We start from the raw sequence: 16,884 nt of genomic DNA on the forward strand, positions 1-16,884 counted from the left end.
AATTGGTCCGCATTTGTGTTTTTAATTTGAATGTGTATTTTTAGGTTACCTACCTTCTCACAAAATTGTTGTTTTTGTTATAATAAGTCATTTTAGGTAAGCTACTGTGTCTTTTCCAAGTTATGTCTTCATCTTCTCACACCATTTTGTTTTGTTTGAATGTGTCTGTTTCAGGTTACCTTCTCACGAGGCAGGAAGGACAAGCTGGCTCCCCAGAGAAGCCTCTGTCAGATCTGGGTCGCTTATCCTACCTGGCATATTGGAAAAGTGTCATGGTGGAGTACCTCTATAAGCAGCCAGATAAACACATCAGCATTAAAGGAATAAGCAAGGCCACTGGGATGTGTCCACATGACATTACTGCTACTCTCCACAACCTCCGCATGATTGACAGACAGGACGGCAGGTCAGTCTTAACTCACACACTTGCTCTCTGTCTGTCTGTCGTCTGTCTGTCTGTCTGTCTGTCTGTCTGTCTGTCTGTCTGTCTGTCTCTGTCTCTGTCTCTGTCTGTACGTACGTGTTCCCTCCTTCCTGACATCAGGCTACTGGGTGTTTTGAACGTGTTCTCCATTAATGCAGCAGAATGTTGACAGAGTCAGGTTAAGTGACAGACAGACAGAAGAGCACCTGCTGCTATTCCATCATGGGAATCCTCTGTTTCAGCTTTATTAACTTATGCCATGCATGCAGTGCCATGCATCATGTGGATTTATCCTTATGCAGATGGTCTTTTTGTTGTAGGTTTACTGTTTAAGCACTTTGACAGTACTTACTGACAATTGCTAATGTAAAAAAATATATATATATTGTTTGATTAATTGGTGTATGATTTCTATCTAGGTTTGTAGTGATCAGAAGATATCGATTGATGTTCAGTTGTATAACAACAAAAAAATATTTTTGAAAGCTGGTGCTTTTTGACATAGTTTATGATCGCTCCTCTCTAGGTTTGTGATAATCAGAATAGATTGATTGATTGATCTTGTTGATTATTACTCTAGGTTTGTGGTAATCAGAATATGCTCAGTGTTTCCCCTGTATTAATTTAGCAGTAGTGGGCTACTCCAGAATATATGATTTAAAAATATATATTTTAAATACATAAAAAAAATTGGGATGGTAAAACATTTTCAGTGTAAACTTAAATGAATTAAACCATATATAAAGTATGTAGAAAAGATAATGGACCAATATATATTTAAATAACATCGTCTTTGAGAACTAACAATCAACAAAATGAAAACTACAGTCGGGGAGAATCAAACGTTTAAAAAATGTCATGGCGTGGGGGCCCACATTGATTTTGTTATAATTTGCAAAATAACATGAAATAAGCCATGGCAAAATGTGTAGAATTGCAGTAAATTATCTTTAAAACTAGTGCTGATTGATTAGTATTTTTTGAGGTCGTTTCGGTTCGACCAAACCGTTCGGACGCTATAGACGATTTTGTGAGAAGACCAATTTTTCGGGTTGTCTCATGGTCTGACAAACACCACTCTAACTCTGTCATCTTTCAAAAGTGCGAGGACATCGACCTTAGGGGGTTAATGGGAATTCCGAAATATTCCAAAACATGCATCCTGTTGGCCACAAGGCAATAAAGTAATACTGCAACAAATGTGACAAAGCAATTCACTTTTTGTCCTGAATACAAAGTGTTATGTTTGGGGCAAATCCAACACAACACATTACTGAGTACCACTCTCCATATTTTCAAGCATGGTGATGGCATGTTATGGGTATGCTTGTAATTGTTAAGGACTGGAAAGTTTTTCAGGATAAAAAAAAGAAACGGAATGGAACTAAGCACAGGCTAAATCCTAGAGGGAAACCTGGTTGTCTGCTTTCCACCAGACACTGGGAGATGAATCCACCTTTCAGCAGGACAATAACCTAAAACACAAGGCCAAATCCGCGCTAGAGTTGCTTACCAAGAAGACCGTGAATGTTCCTGAGTGGCCGAGTTACAGTTTTGAATTTAAATCTGAATGAAAATCTGTGGAAAGACCTGTAAATGGTTGTCTAGCAATGATTAACAATCAATTTGACAGAATTTGAAGAATTTTTAAAAGAACAATGGGCAAATGTTGCACAATCCAGGCATGGAAAGCTCTTAGAGATTTACCTAGAAAGACTCACAGCTTTAATCGCTGCCAAAGGTGATTCTAACATGTATTGACTCAGGGAGTTGAATACTTATCTCATCAAGATACTGTATATTACTGTTTTGATATTTTTTTTGCTGTTTTTTTCACAAATGTTTTTCTTCTACTTTGACAGAGTTTTGTGTGTAGATCGTTGACAAAAACGATCTACACACTTGGTAACACAACAAAAGGTGGAACAAGTCAAGGGGTTTGAATACTTTTTGAGGGCAGAGTATATGTGTATTAAAGTAGTCAAAAGTCTGGTATTTGGCCTCATATTCATAGCTCACAATGATTACATACAGCTTGTGACTCTACAAATTTGTTGGATGCATTTGGTTGTGTTCCAGATTATTTTGTGCCCAAAAGAAATGAAGGGTAAATAATGTATTGTGTCATTTTGGAATCACTTTTATTGTAAATTGGAATAGCATATATTTCTAAACACTTTTACTTAATGTGGATGCTGCCATGATTACGGATAATCCTGAATGAATCGTGAATAATTTTTAGAAAATTACAGATGCACAAATATCTTACCTCCAGAAAAATGCTAACGTCCCTTGTTATTGTAATGGTGAGAGGTTAGCATGTCTCAGGGGTATGATATAAAATGCTAACCTCCCCTGTTATTGGTAATGGTGAGAGGTTAGCATGTCTTGCGGGTATGATATAAAATGCTAACCTCCCCTGTTATTGGTAATGGGGAGAGGTTAGCATGTCTTGGGGGTATGATATAAAATGCTATCCTCCTTTGTTATTGTAATAGTGAGAGATTAGCATGTCTTGGGGGTATGATGTTTGTGTGTATGTACAGTGCATTCGGAAAGTATTCAGACCCCTTGGCTTTTTCCACATTTTGTTACGTTACAGCCTAATTCTAAAGTAGATTAAATAGTTTTTTCCCCTCATCAATCTACCCCATAATGACAAAGCAGAAACAGGTGTTTAGTAATGTTTGCTAATTTATTTAAAAAAAATGTAAAACTTTATTGTCAGGTTTACATAACTTTTCAGACCCTTTACTCAGTACTTTGTTGATGCACCTTTGGCAGTGATCACAGCCTCGAGTCTTCTTGGCTATGACCCTACAAGCTTGGCACATCTGTATTTGTGGAGTTTCTCCCATTCTTCTCTGCAGATCCTCTCAAGCTCTGTCAGGTTGGATGGGAAGCGTCGCTGCACAGCTATTTTCAGGTCTCTCCTCTGATGTTCGATTGGGTTCAAGTCTGGGCTCTGGCTGGCCCCCGAAGGACATTCAGAAACTTGTCCCGAAGCCACTCCTGCGTTATCTTGGATGTGTGCTTAGGGTTTTTGTCCTGTTGGAAGGAGAACCTTTGCCCCAGTCTGAGGTCCTGAGCGCTCTGGAGCAGGTTTTCCTCAAGATCTGTTGCTCCATGTAGTGAATCTGTGATCCATGTAGACCAGGGCTATCCAACCCTCTTCCTGGAGATCTACTGTCCTGTAGGTTTTCAGTCCAACCCTCTTCCTGGAGATCTACTGTCCTGTAGGTTTTCAGTCCAAACCTCTTCCTGGAGATCTACTGTCCTGTAGGTTTTCAGTCCAAACCTCTTCCTGGAGATCTACTGTCCTGTAGGTTTTCAGTCCAACCCGAATTTAGCAGTTCTGATTCAGCTAGTTAAGGTCTTGTTGAACAGCTAATTAGTAGAATCAGGTGTGTTAAATTAGGTTTGGACTGAAAACCCACAGGATGGTAGATCTCCAGGAAGAGGGTTGAGCAGCACTGATGTAGGGAATCAGTATAGATTGATTGATTGATCTTGTTGATTTATTACTCTAGGTTTGTGGTGATCCGAAGAGAGCGATTGATCCAGAGACACATGGAGAAGCTGCGAGTCAGCCCCAGGCTGAACCAGGTCGACCCTGACGCCCTGCGCTGGACCCCCACTGTGGCCCTCAACTCTGTCCTGTCTGAGGAGGAGAGAGAGGCTGAGATGGATGTAAGTCTCATAAAGACACACACCACATATACACAGTGTTATTCCACTTTCCTCCTCAAGAGATATGCAGGGTATGCAGTGTTTTTGTTGTTTCAGCTCATCACTAAAACCCGAGTCTCAACTAATCATGGTCTTCAGTCTGGTCTAGATCATGATTAGGTAAATCAGGTGTGTTTGTGCTGGGCTGGTACAAAACCCTGCACACCCAGTACCTCTGCTTTAGTTCTATAGGCTTAGTCAGTGTCTTCAGCTGAGGCTGTGTGATCATTCTACCCCCCCCCCCTTTACAGTCTGTTAAATGTATTGTTTGGTTAGCTTTCAGAGTTCAAACCAAGGACATTAATGAACAAAGCCTGTTCACTGTCACTAGGAATTTAATGTGGTGCAAAATTGCCCCAAATCAGTTCACTACATAATTAATAGTACTAAATATTCCATGAAATGCAATCTCTCCATGGTTGCTTAACAGCAAATTCTTCCTCTGCTTTGACACACACGCACACACACACACACACACACACACACACACACACACACACACACACACACACACAAACATCCAATCAACAAGCAGAGGCAGTCTAGTCTCGTTATCATCATGGTGATTGAAATGTCATGATGTTAATTCAGATTGTGTTTGTTTGCCCCACGTACCAGTATAGTGAAATGCTTAACGTGCAAGCCCTACCCAACAGTGCAGTGTTGAATATCAAAGTAAACCCAATAATACAATTCAAATAAAAAATATTAGAAATTAGAGGGGAAGCTACACACTGAGTGTACTAAACATTCGCAAACACCTTCCTAATAATGAGTTGCAACCCATTTTGTCCTCAGAACAGCCTCAATTCGTCGGGACATTTACTCCACAAGGTGTTGAAAGCGTTCCACAGGGATGCTGGCCCATGTTGACTCCAATGCTTCCCACAGTTGTGTCAAGTTGGCTGGATGTCCTTTGGGTGGTGGACCATTCTTGATACACACGGGAAACTGTTGAGCATAAAAAAACACAGCAGCGTTGCAGTTCTTGACACATTCAAACCGGTGCATCTGGCACCTACTACCGTACCCCGATCAAAGGCACAAATCACCCTCTGAATGGCACAAATACACAATCCATGTCTCAATTATCTCAAGGCTTAATAATCCTCCTTTAACCTGTCCCCACCCCTTCATATACACTGATTGTAGTGGATTTAACAGGTGACATCAATAAGGGATCATATCTTTCATCTGGATTCACCTGGTCAGTCTATGTCATAGAGAGAGCACGTATAGGGAGCGATAAGGAGAAAGTTACTGTGTGTGTGTGTGTGTGTGTGTGTGTGTGTGTGTGTGTGTGTGTGTGTGTGTGTGTGTGTGTGTGTGTGTGTGTGTGTGTGTGTGTGTGTGTGTTTGTGTCAAATAATCAACTAATCATGTGCTGTGGAGACCTTATTCTATTGTCAGTGGTCATGTCTAAGGCAGGCAGACAGACTAAACCTTATTGTATTGTCAGTGGTCATGTCTAAGGCAGGCAGACAGACTAAACCTTATTGTATTGTCAGTGGTCATGTCTAAGGCAGGCAGACAGACTAAACCTTATTGTATTGTCAGTGGTCATGTCTAAGGCAGACAGACAGACTAAACCTTATTGTCAGTGGTCATGTCTAAGGCAGACAGACAGACTAAACCTTATTGTATTGTCAGTGGTCATGTCTAAGGCAGACAGACAGACTAAACCTTATTGTATTGTCAGCGGTCATGTCTAAGGCAGACAGACTGAACCTTATTCTATTGTCAGCGGTCATGTCTAAGGCAGACAGACTGAACCTTATTGTATTGTCAGCGGTCATGTCTAAGGCAGACAGACTGAACCTTATTGTATTGTCAGCGGTCATGTCTAAGGCAGACAGACTGAACCTTATTGTATTGTCAGCGGTCATGTCTAAGGCAGACAGACTGAACCTTATTCTATTGTCAGCGGTCATGTCTAAGGCAGACAGACAGACTAAACCTTGTTCTATTGTCAGCGGTCATGTCTAAGGCAGACAGACAGACTAAACCTTATTGTATTGTCAGTGGTCATGTCTAAGGCAGGCAGACAGACTAAACCTTATTGTATTGTCAGTGGTCATGTCTAAGGCAGGCAGACAGACTAAACCTTATTGTATTGTCAGTGGTCATGTCTAAGGCAGACAGACAGACTAAACCTTATTGTCAGTGGTCATGTCTAAGGCAGACAGACAGACTAAACCTTATTGTATTGTCAGTGGTCATGTCTAAGGCAGACAGACAGACTAAACCTTATTGTATTGTCAGCGGTCATGTCTAAGGCAGACAGACTGAACCTTATTCTATTGTCAGCGGTCATGTCTAAGGCAGACAGACTGAACCTTATTGTATTGTCAGCGGTCATGTCTAAGGCAGACAGACTGAACCTTATTGTATTGTCAGCGGTCATGTCTAAGGCAGACAGACTGAACCTTATTGTATTGTCAGCGGTCATGTCTAAGGCAGACAGACTGAACCTTATTCTATTGTCAGCGGTCATGTCTAAGGCAGACAGACAGACTAAACCTTGTTCTATTGTCAGCGGTCATGTCTAAGGCAGACAGACAGACTAAACCTTATTCTATTGTCAGCGGTCATGTCTAAGGCAGACAGACTGAACCTTATTCTATTGTCAGCGGTCATGTCTAAGGCAGACAGACTAAACCTTATTCTATTGTCAGCGGTCATGTCTAAGGCAGACAGACTGAACCTTATTCTATTGTCAGCGGTCATGTCTAAGGCAGACAGACTAAACCTTGTTCTATTGTCAGCGGTCATGTCTAAGGCAGACAGACTGAACCTTATTCTATTGTCAGCGGTCATGTCTAAGGCAGACAGACTAAACCTTATTCTATTGTCAGTGGTCATGTCTAAGGCAGACAGACTAAACCTTATTCTATTGTCAGCGGTCATGTCTAAGGCAGACAGACTGAACCTTATTCTATTGTCAGTGGTCATGTCTAAGGCAGACAGACTGAACCTTATTCTATTGTCAGCGGTCATGTCTAAGGCAGACAGACAGACTGAACCTTATTCTATTGTCAGTGGTCATGTCTAAGGCAGACAGACTAAACCTTATTCTATTGTCAGCGGTCATGTCTAAGGCAGACAGACAGACTGAACCTTATTCTATTGTCAGCGGTCATGTCTAAGGCAGACAGACTGAACCTTATTGTATTGTCAGCGGTCATGTCTAAGGCAGACAGACTGAACCTTATTCTATTGTCAGTGGTCATGTCTAAGGCAGACAGACTAAACCTTATTCTATTGTCAGCGGTCATGTCTAAGGCAGACAGACAGACTGAACCTTATTCTATTGTCAGCGGTCATGTCTAAGGCAGACAGACTGAACCTTATTGTATTGTCAGCGGTCATGTCTAAGGCAGACAGACTGAACCTTATTCTATTGTCAGCGGTCATGTCTAAGGCAGACAGACTAAACCTTATTCTATTGTCAGCGGTCATGTCTAAGGCAGACAGACTGAACCTTATTCTATTGTCAGCGGTCATGTCTAAGGCAGACAGACTAAACCTTATTCTATTGTCAGTGGTCATGTCTAAGGCAGACAGACTAAACCTTATTCTATTGTCAGCGGTCATGTCTAAGGCAGACAGACTGAACCTTATTCTATTGTCAGCGGTCATGTCTAAGGCAGACAGACAGACTGAACCTTATTCTATTGTCAGCGGTCATGTCTAAGGCAGACAGACTGAACCTTATTGTATTGTCAGCGGTCATGTCTAAGGCAGACAGACTTGCGTACGCGTGTCTGTTTATTTCCCCATTAGCCTATGGATGAGGATGTTGAGTCTCTGCCTGCCAGTGTGTTTCTCCGAGATGGTAATAATGTCTGTTGATCTGGGTGTTAATTTCAGGCTGAGCGACTTAAGGAGCAGGCTAGTTGTTGGGAGAAGGAGGAGAGAGAGGTGGTCTACTTGATGACTCACCCTCGTCCTCCCACTAAGGTCTACAGTAAGAAGCCCTACAGAACCTACCAGCGTCGCCCCACCGCCGGAGAACAAGCCCTGCACGTCTCTGAGGAGTGCAGTGAGGACGATGAGGATGGTTCTGATTGGTCGCTACCCGTCCTAGCGAAGGCCCACGCAGTACTTGGAGTCAAGAGAAAGGTGACCACTAGAAATGTGTTATTTGTCACATTGCCACAATTGAAGGGTCAGGTGACTGCTGTTGTCCCGTAGGATTGGCTGATTGTAGTCTTTACATAGGGATGGAAAAACAAAGGAAATAAATAGAATGTTATGCAATAGTTTCATAAATTAGATTGTTTTCAATCATTATATATTGTGACTTAGTTTGTAGACAACACATCTTAACATACTAAGAGAGGGGGATGTGGTGAATACTCAAACCTCTTTTTGGGCCTGACAGTACAGCAGATAAACAGTTGTGAATTCTCTGGTGCTGTGGAGACTGTTGTCTAGCATTCATACAGACTGAACCTTGTTCTATTGTCAGTGATGGAAAAAGTACCCAATTGTAAAACTTGAGTAAAAGTAAAGATACCTTAATAGAAAATGACTAAAGTTAAAGTCTCCCAGTAAAATACTACTTGAGAAAGTCTATATACATTTACATTTAAGTCATTTAGCAGACGCTCTTATCCAGAGCGACTTACAAATATATGTATTTGGCTTTAAATATACTTAAGTATCAAAAGTAAAAGTATACATAATTTTAAATTCCTTATATTAAGCAAACCAGATGGCACAATTGTCTTGTTTTGAATGTACTTACATGTACTGAGAGCCAGGGGTACACTCAGACATAATTTACAAACAAATAATTTGTGTTTAGTGAGTCTGCCAGATCAGATGCAGTAGGGATGAACAGGGATTTTCTCTTTAAGTGCCTGAATTTGAAAGAAATTCTGTTCTGCTATGCATTTCACATTTTTGGGTGTCATGGAAAACTTATAGAGTAAAAAGTACATTATTTTATTTATAAATATTGAAGTACAGATACCCCAAAAAACTACTGAAGTAGTACTTTAAAGTATTTTTACTTAAGTACTTTACACCACTGTTCTATTGTCAGTGGTCATGGCTAAGGCAGACAGACTAAACCTTGTTCTATTGTCAGTGGTCATGGCTAAGGCAGACAGACTAAACCTTGTTCTATTGTCAGTGGTCATGGCTAATTTAAACCCCTCCATGGTTGTTTTAACATCTGTGTTGTCTATAGGCAACTGCCCCCTTGTGGTGAAGATAATATTACACCAGATTGTGTTTTCCAACCCTGTTAGGGGGTTGAGGGGTACTTGAGGACCAGGGTTGGGCTGTTGAGGGGTACTGGAGGATCAGGGTTGGTCTGTCGGGGGGTACTGGAGGATCAGGGTTGTGCTGTTGAGGGGTACTGGAGGATCAGGGTTGGGCTGTTGAGGGGTACTGGAGGACCAGGGTTTGGCTGTTGAGGGGTACTGGAGGATCAGGGTTGGGCTGTCGGAGGGGTACTGGAGGACCAGGGTTGGGAAACACTGATCTAGAAGTTAGGAAACCTCTCTATTTCACACAGCAGTAATATGGACATCCAGATAAGACTGGCTGCTAATGATTGTTGCAGTTAACTAGTGAATTGGTTACAGGATTGGTTTCATACTCTTCCCTGGGTTTAATCACTACAACGAAAAAAAAACCATGCCATGCTTGTGATACTCAGTTAGTGGAAAACAAGATGATATGTAGAATGAGGCCTGTGATCTGAGTTAACTCTGCCGGTCTCATTTGTGGTTCTCTGAACCAGGCAGCCTTCATCTGTGGGAAAGAGTTGCTCAAGCGTTGAGGCTCACATCGTGTGGTTGGAGCATTTTGCATTCAGAACAAGAGTTTAGGATGAGGTCCGGTCCTCCCTTCAGACTTTTAACCAGAGTCTTTAGAATCGCCCTCTCTGTAGCTAGTAAACTGCAGAAAGAGTTTAGAGGAAGTTATGTTGAACATTTTATCTGTTTTCCTGTCTTGGAGTGCAGTTCTGCTCAGAAAGTACTATTTTTAGTCCATTCCTAGGATTAATCTTTGTCCAGGAAAGGTTGTGTTTGACATTTGATCTGTGTGTTCCAGAGAGAGAGAGATGAGAGAGCTCTGGTCCTCAAGAAGAGAGGTCAGGAGAGGAGAGGGATAAGTAGCAGTGTGACAACCGAGACCATCTCGGAGACGACGGAGGTTCTGAACGAACCGTTTGACAACTCGTCAGACGAGAGGCCCATGCCCCTGTTGGAGAGGACCTGCAGGGTGGGAGAGACGGAGGAGGAGCTGCTTAGGAAACCAGTAAAGAGACGCAGAGGTCGTCCACGGCTAGAGAAAAACATGTACAGAGACAATCACTGGAACGAAGGTAACTAAATCTTTCAGATGTTTTTAAAGCTTTATCACTATGTATACTGACCGTATACATTTTAAAATGTGAACAAATTCACAAAACACCAATTTTCTCATCACTAATGATGTTTTCTCTTTCTACATTCTAGGGGCCGGTGTGCTTGTGAAGAAACCGGGCAGACCTCGAGCAGTAAAGCGCAAGAAGGGCTGGCCCAAAGGAGTGAAACGGGGGCCTCCAAAATGGCGTCTGAAGAAGGAGAGGAAGATGGGATTCAAGCTGAACCTGTACACACCCCCGGAGACGCCGCTGGAGGCCGAGGAGCCCCACATCCAGGCCGAAGACCCCAAGGAGGAGCTGGACCAGGCCTCTCCCATCACGGAGGCAGGGTCAGAGCCCGGCAGAGGCCTGGCCAGTCGGGAGATGGACCAGGCCTCTCCCATCACGGAGGCAGGGTCAGAGCCCGGCAGAGGCCTGGCCAGTCGGGAGATGGACCAGGCCTCTCCCATCACGGAGGCAGGGTCAGAGCCCCGCAGAGGCCTGGCCAGTCGGGAGCTGGACCAGGCCTCTACCATCACGGAGGCAGGGTCAGAGCCCGGCAGAGGCCTGGCCAGTCAGGAGATGGACCAGGCCTCTCCCATCACGGAGGCAGGGTCAGAGCCCCGCAGAGGCCTGGCCAGTCGGGGGCTGGACCAGGCCTCTACCATCACGGAGGCAGGGTCAGAGCCCGGCAGAGGCCTGGCCAGTGAGGAGATGGACAAGAAGCTAGCCTTGGAGCCTTCAGAGCCTCGCAGAGGCCTGGCCAGTCGGGAGATGGACAAGAAGCAAGCCTTGGAGCCTTCAGAGCCCTACAGTCCCATGGAGGAAGAGCGCTCCCCTGGGGTGTCTCCTGTGACTTCTCCCATGGCCTGCTCTCTGGTAGCCTCCCCTATAGCCTCTAGAGCTAGCTCCCCCGTCTGCTCCCCCATCAGCTCCCCCAGTCGTGACAACAGTCAGGAGATGTCAGTGCCACCAGAGGATGACCCACAGGACAAGGAGCACGGGGCCTCTCCATCCCCCTCTCTGTCTCCACCCAAAGAGCTGAAACACAGCACTGAACGATCAGCTGAGGAGGAAGAGGCCACGCACCTGGATGTGGACGATCAAGATGGGAGTCACATTGAGTCGACAGCAGAGCCAGAGAAACACGGAGACGTGCAGCAGCTGGAACCAGGGCCTTGTAAAGAGCCTCCTAAAGCCCAGTCCTACATCACACCGGCTTTTTTCCATCTGAACCGTGAGGATTCTGAACAACGTCCAGAGGAGGAGTCTGTAGTTGTGGCTTATAGGTGCGAGGAGGAGCAGACTGTCAACACCGGAGAAGAGAGAAGCAAACATATCCATGAACAGGCACTGACAACATCAGCAGCAGCAGACTCTGACCACCCCGTTGACTCAGAGAGCAGCAGTCAGGAGGCTCCTCACCAGCCACAGAACGCTAGAGAGAGGCTTGGAGCGCTGAGTCCTGCTGTCGTACTAAGAGACAGAGAGGAGGACAGAGAGGAGATGGATCCCCCGGTGTACCCTGAGCCTGACGTGGACCAGGAGACGGCCCAGGCCGTACAGAGCCTCACCCAGGAGACGGAGCTCGACCCAGAGACAGATAGCGTCAGCTCGGTGTTCCACCAGGACTGTGTCGAGAGAGAGACCCAGGAGGCGTGCCGGAGCCTGCAGACTTACACCCACCATGTGGCCCCCCAGAGTCCCCCTCATACCCTAACTTCGCTGGACGAAGGCTGTCCCCAGTCTGACCACAGCAGCCCCCTGTCCTCGGCCCAATCCCACCCCAGCCAGTCGGTGCGCTCCGTCAGCAGTCCGGCTGTGTCCATCCTGGAGAGTAGTGGAGGCAGCGGTCCGGCTGTGTCCATCCTGGAGAGTAGTGGAGGCAGCGGTCCGGCTGTGTCCATCCTGGAGAGTAGTGGAGGCAGCGGTCCGGCTGTGTCCATCCTGGAGAGTAGTGGAGGCAGCGGTCCGGCTGTGTCCATCCTGGAGAGTAGTGGAGGCTACACCCAGATCAGCCCAGACCACGCCTCCATCTCTGTCCCCTCCTCCCTCCACAACATGGCAACCAGCCCCATGATGGATGTGCCGTCAGTGTCAGACCACTCGTCCCAGCAGGTGGTGGACAGTGGCTTCAGTGACCTGGGCTCCATCGAGAGCACCACAGAGAACTACGAGAACCCCAGCTCCTACGACTCCACACTGGGGGGCAGCATCTGCGGTGGGGCCGGGGGTCCCTCTCAGAACAGCTGCTCCTACGGCCCCCTCCCCCCTAGCGGCCTGGCGCAGAGCAGCTGTGCCGTCAGCCAGCAAATGGCGGGCGTCAATCCTGGCAGCTGTGGTATGATTCAGCAGAATAGCCTGAGCTCTCCGCAGCACTGCAACGTCAAGTCACCACAGGGCTGTGTGGGAGTGGTGGAGAGACCACCAAGTCACAGTCAACACAGTCACAGTCAACACAGTCACAGTCAACACAGCCATACAATCACACACAATCCCCATGGCCATACTAGGCACACAATCACTCCACACAGTCTGCCTCACGGTGCGCCACACAATCAACACAGCCAGCTAACGCAACACAACCCATACACACACCCGCATACACACCCTGCACACAGCCAGCTACATAGTGTACGACACAATCAGCTCAGCCAGCACGGTCAACACACCCTTCACACTCAACACGTCACCAGCCAGCACAGCCACTGTCAGCAGCAGACCATGGCACAGTGTGTCATTCCCACCAACTTCACCGTGCCCATGCAGCTAGCTGACAGCCCAGATTCAGGCAGCTCCAACCTGAGCAGCTTCTACGAGAGGATAAACCAGGAGGGCTATAGCAGCGGTCATTACTCCCAGCCCTCGGCCACCTTCAGCCTGGCCAAACTACAACAGTTGACCAACACCCTGATTGACCACCCACATTCTCTGCCTTTCAACCACCCTCACTCAACCTCCCACCCCCACTCAGTCTCCCACCCCCACTCAGCCTCCCACCCCCACTCAGCCTCCCACCCCCACTCAGCCTCCCACCCTCACTCAGCCTCCCACCCTCACTCAGCCTCCTACCCCCACTCAACCTCCCACCCCCACTCAGCCTCCCACCCCCACTCAGCCTCCCACCCCCACTCAGCCTCCCACCCCCACTCAGCCTCCCACCCACACTCAGCCTCCCACCCTCACTCAGCCTCCTACCCCCACTCAGCCTCCTACCCCCACTCAGCCTCCCACCCCCACGCCATCACATCCTATACAAACAGTGCCTCCCTGTCATCGCACTCTCAGCACTCTGGCCTGGTGTCTCTGTCCCAATCCCCACATCCCCATGGCCCCCACGGGGTCACTCCTCACCCTGGGGCCTCCCAGGTCCAAGTACAGGCCACCATGACTCCCCCTCCGCCCTCCTCCCACCCCCTTAGCTCCCCTCAGATGATGTTGCAACGCAACGCCATGGGTATCCCCAACATCACCCCCTCCCAGAGGACTCTACAGGCTCAGATGGCCTCCGGGGGACACAAGGGCCCCACACACATCTCCATGCGCTCCAAGTCAGCGGCCCCTGGTCACTCCGCCCACCAGCAGCAGCAGCACCAGCAGCAGATGTACAGCCATGCCCACGGGGCCCCCCAGACAGTCACCATGCAGGCCCCCTCGTCCCGGACGCTTGCAGCCATGCCCAGGGGCATGAACTTGGGCACGGTCAACATCATGCCGGCTTCCTACAACCACGCTGTGAACATGCCCACTGCCGCCGCCATCAACCACGCCATGAATGGCTACCGCGTCAACGGTGGTTACCCCGGCAGCCAGATATCGAGTCAACAGATGGCTGCGGCCTACATGAACCAGTCGCCCGGGTCCCAGTACGCCACTATGCAGATGGGCATGATGGGAACGCAACCATACCCCCAGCAGCCCATGCAGGCTCCGCCCCACGGCAACATGAGGTTCTCTTCAGCTGGTCACCATGGATACATGACCAACACCGGACCTATGTCCAAGCAGACACTCAAAGGGCCTTTCATCAGACGGTAACCCACGGTTACTAACCTAACCGTTAACTAACAGTAACTACCGACAGACTGAATCAATCTGACTGGATGTTTAAATCACACAAATGTGCATTATTAATTATTACTATTAGTTCCTGATGCACACATTTGGCCTTTTTGGTTGTTGATAATGTTTGTTTGTTGTAATTTTGTTAATAGTTACTTAAAAACCAGCACTTGGAAAGAATGCATCAAGTTTGATCAACAAGCAAACTTTCTACAAAAAGCTACTATCTATCTATGTCAAAGTATTTTTGTTCCTAACAGATGGGAAGCCTTACGTCATAAAGATGAACATTTATTTAATTAGCATTAGTTTCCCTGATCAGTCCGTAGGATAGGCGGGGTAGGGGCCAGGGGGGAGACGGGCGAGAGATTTCATCACCGGGAGGGAGAGCGTGAGTGTAGTTATGTAGCAGCCTCAAAACGAAGCCATCTAATGTGCCTGCTACAAACAGATTTAAACTATTGGATATTCCTAGAACCTGTTCAGTGTACCTGTCTAACAGTGCTGACAATTAGTTTGTACTATACTCATGCCTTTGTATATGTAAATTATTGTACTTATTTTGTAAAGTGACAATTAGCATGCTTCGGTCTTCGGTCTCCATTAGTAACAGTGCATTGAGTAGTACTGTACAAGTGTTGTGCTTAATAGCAAGACATTTTAAAGACATTTTTGGCCTTTTGTTAGGTTCCCTCGCTTACAAAGCGGGGGAGAAAGATGAAACTATATTTTGTTAATTCTAATAATAATGTAAAAAAAAATGGTCAACTTCTTTAATCCTGTTCTTCTGTACGGTTGAGAGGTTTTATTACCATGTATGTATAATTCTGAAGTCTTTTGTAACAGATATCTTTGAGGCAGCTTTCTGTTTTATAATGCAGAAGACTTCTGTCAAGATAAATAAGCATATTGCACCCCTCACTCTGATTTTGTTTTTAAATTTCAGAGGTGTACCAATGTCGAAAGTGTTGACAAAAAAATAACAATAAAGAAATATAAATTTAGTCCAAAGTTGATATTTTACAATTTCTTTAAAAAGTTACATTTTCATTCCATCTGTAGATTTGTTTTCTATCTTGATAAAATGTTGGATTTATATTTTACAAAGTGTAGGAGAAGAGAGGATGTAAATAGACCAAACTAAGCTAACAGATTGCATGTAAAAAGCCACTTGTACTTGTGTTTTTGTTAATATTGCTCTTTTGTAGCCTTTACCTGTACAGAATGGCTGGTAGGGACAGTCACAGGGGGAGACCTGGCTATGTGCACAAACAATTGGACAGAATGACAGTCTTGTATTTATGACTTTTCTCCTTTGGCAGTCACTTATAAATGCTGTACATTTTAGCATAAAATAAATGATGATTGACCATGCACACGATTCTGCTCCTTTGACTTCCAACTGACTGAACTTCAAATTAATTGGGAGTTTTGAAGTTCAAAATGTACAAAGACAGAAATGTAAGCTAAGGCAATATCCTCTTTATTCCCAATAAAACTTTAGCATTTAGTTTAAATCTTACATTTAGAGTACAATTGGAGTACTTGATTCTATTACGGTACTCTACTCCAATGGTTTCCAAACTGTGGGGGGGCGCCCCATGGGTCGGCAGGGGGGTGGGGGGTTATGAACAGTGCTTGTGCCCATAGAAATAGACGAGGCGTGTGCATGCGGGATGTTCCTCAATGCGGGAATGGTATGGAACCCCTGCTCTACTCAACAAAAGTACTCTACTAAAGAAATATACAAAAGTACTCTTTAATAGTACTCTACTAAAAAATATATATATAAGTACTCTACAACAGTACTCTACAATAGAGCCACTACATATATATATAGTACTCTACAATAGTACTCTACTAGAATATATATATATATAAGTACTCTACAACGGTACTCTACAATAGTACTCTACTAAAAAAATATAAGTACTCTACTACAGTACTCTACTCTACTACAGTACTCTACTGAAACCTATATATAAGTACTTTACTCTACAACAGTACTCTACTAAAACATATATATAAGTACTCTACAACAGTACTCTACTCTACTACAGTACTCTACTGAAACATATATATATATATAAGTACTTTACTCTACAACAGTACTCTACTCTAGAACAGTACTCTACAACAGTACTCTACAGACTGTCTGGCAGTATTTTTGAAGTACTAGGAAACCTACTTGTAAGACTTTTTATATTTTCATTTCATATGGAACTAAATGATCCAAATGAAATGTTTCCTTTTCTCAGGATGCATCGATCACATTTATCATTATTTTCAACCTCCTATTTCTCCT

At 45.3% G+C, this 16,884-nt stretch overlaps 1 protein-coding gene across 10 annotated transcripts in view; it reads left to right on the forward strand.

Moving 5' to 3' along the window:
• Positions 1-15,953, forward strand: part of LOC106589879 (histone acetyltransferase KAT6B) — a 102,750-nt gene extending 86,797 nt beyond the window's left edge. For 7 of the 10 annotated variants that reach the window (XM_045710443.1, XM_045710442.1, XM_045710450.1 and 4 more), the window contains 5 exons: positions 175-406; positions 3,955-4,114; positions 8,024-8,275; positions 10,223-10,496; positions 10,630-15,953. In XM_045710443.1, the coding sequence (XP_045566399.1) occupies positions 175-406; positions 3,955-4,114; positions 8,024-8,275; positions 10,223-10,496; positions 10,630-14,555 (4,844 nt within the window). In that variant the 3' untranslated portion in view covers positions 14,556-15,953. The remainder of the gene's footprint in view (positions 1-174; positions 407-3,954; positions 4,115-8,023; positions 8,276-10,222; positions 10,497-10,629) is intronic. The other 3 variants (XM_045710444.1, XM_045710446.1, XM_045710447.1) reach the window with 3 other exon arrangements.
• Positions 15,954-16,884: the final 931 nt, after the last annotated feature.

The sequence above is a fragment of the Salmo salar genome, chromosome ssa28 (genome assembly GCF_905237065.1).
Source record: "Salmo salar chromosome ssa28, Ssal_v3.1, whole genome shotgun sequence".
Taxonomy (NCBI): Eukaryota; Metazoa; Chordata; class Actinopteri; order Salmoniformes; family Salmonidae; genus Salmo; species Salmo salar.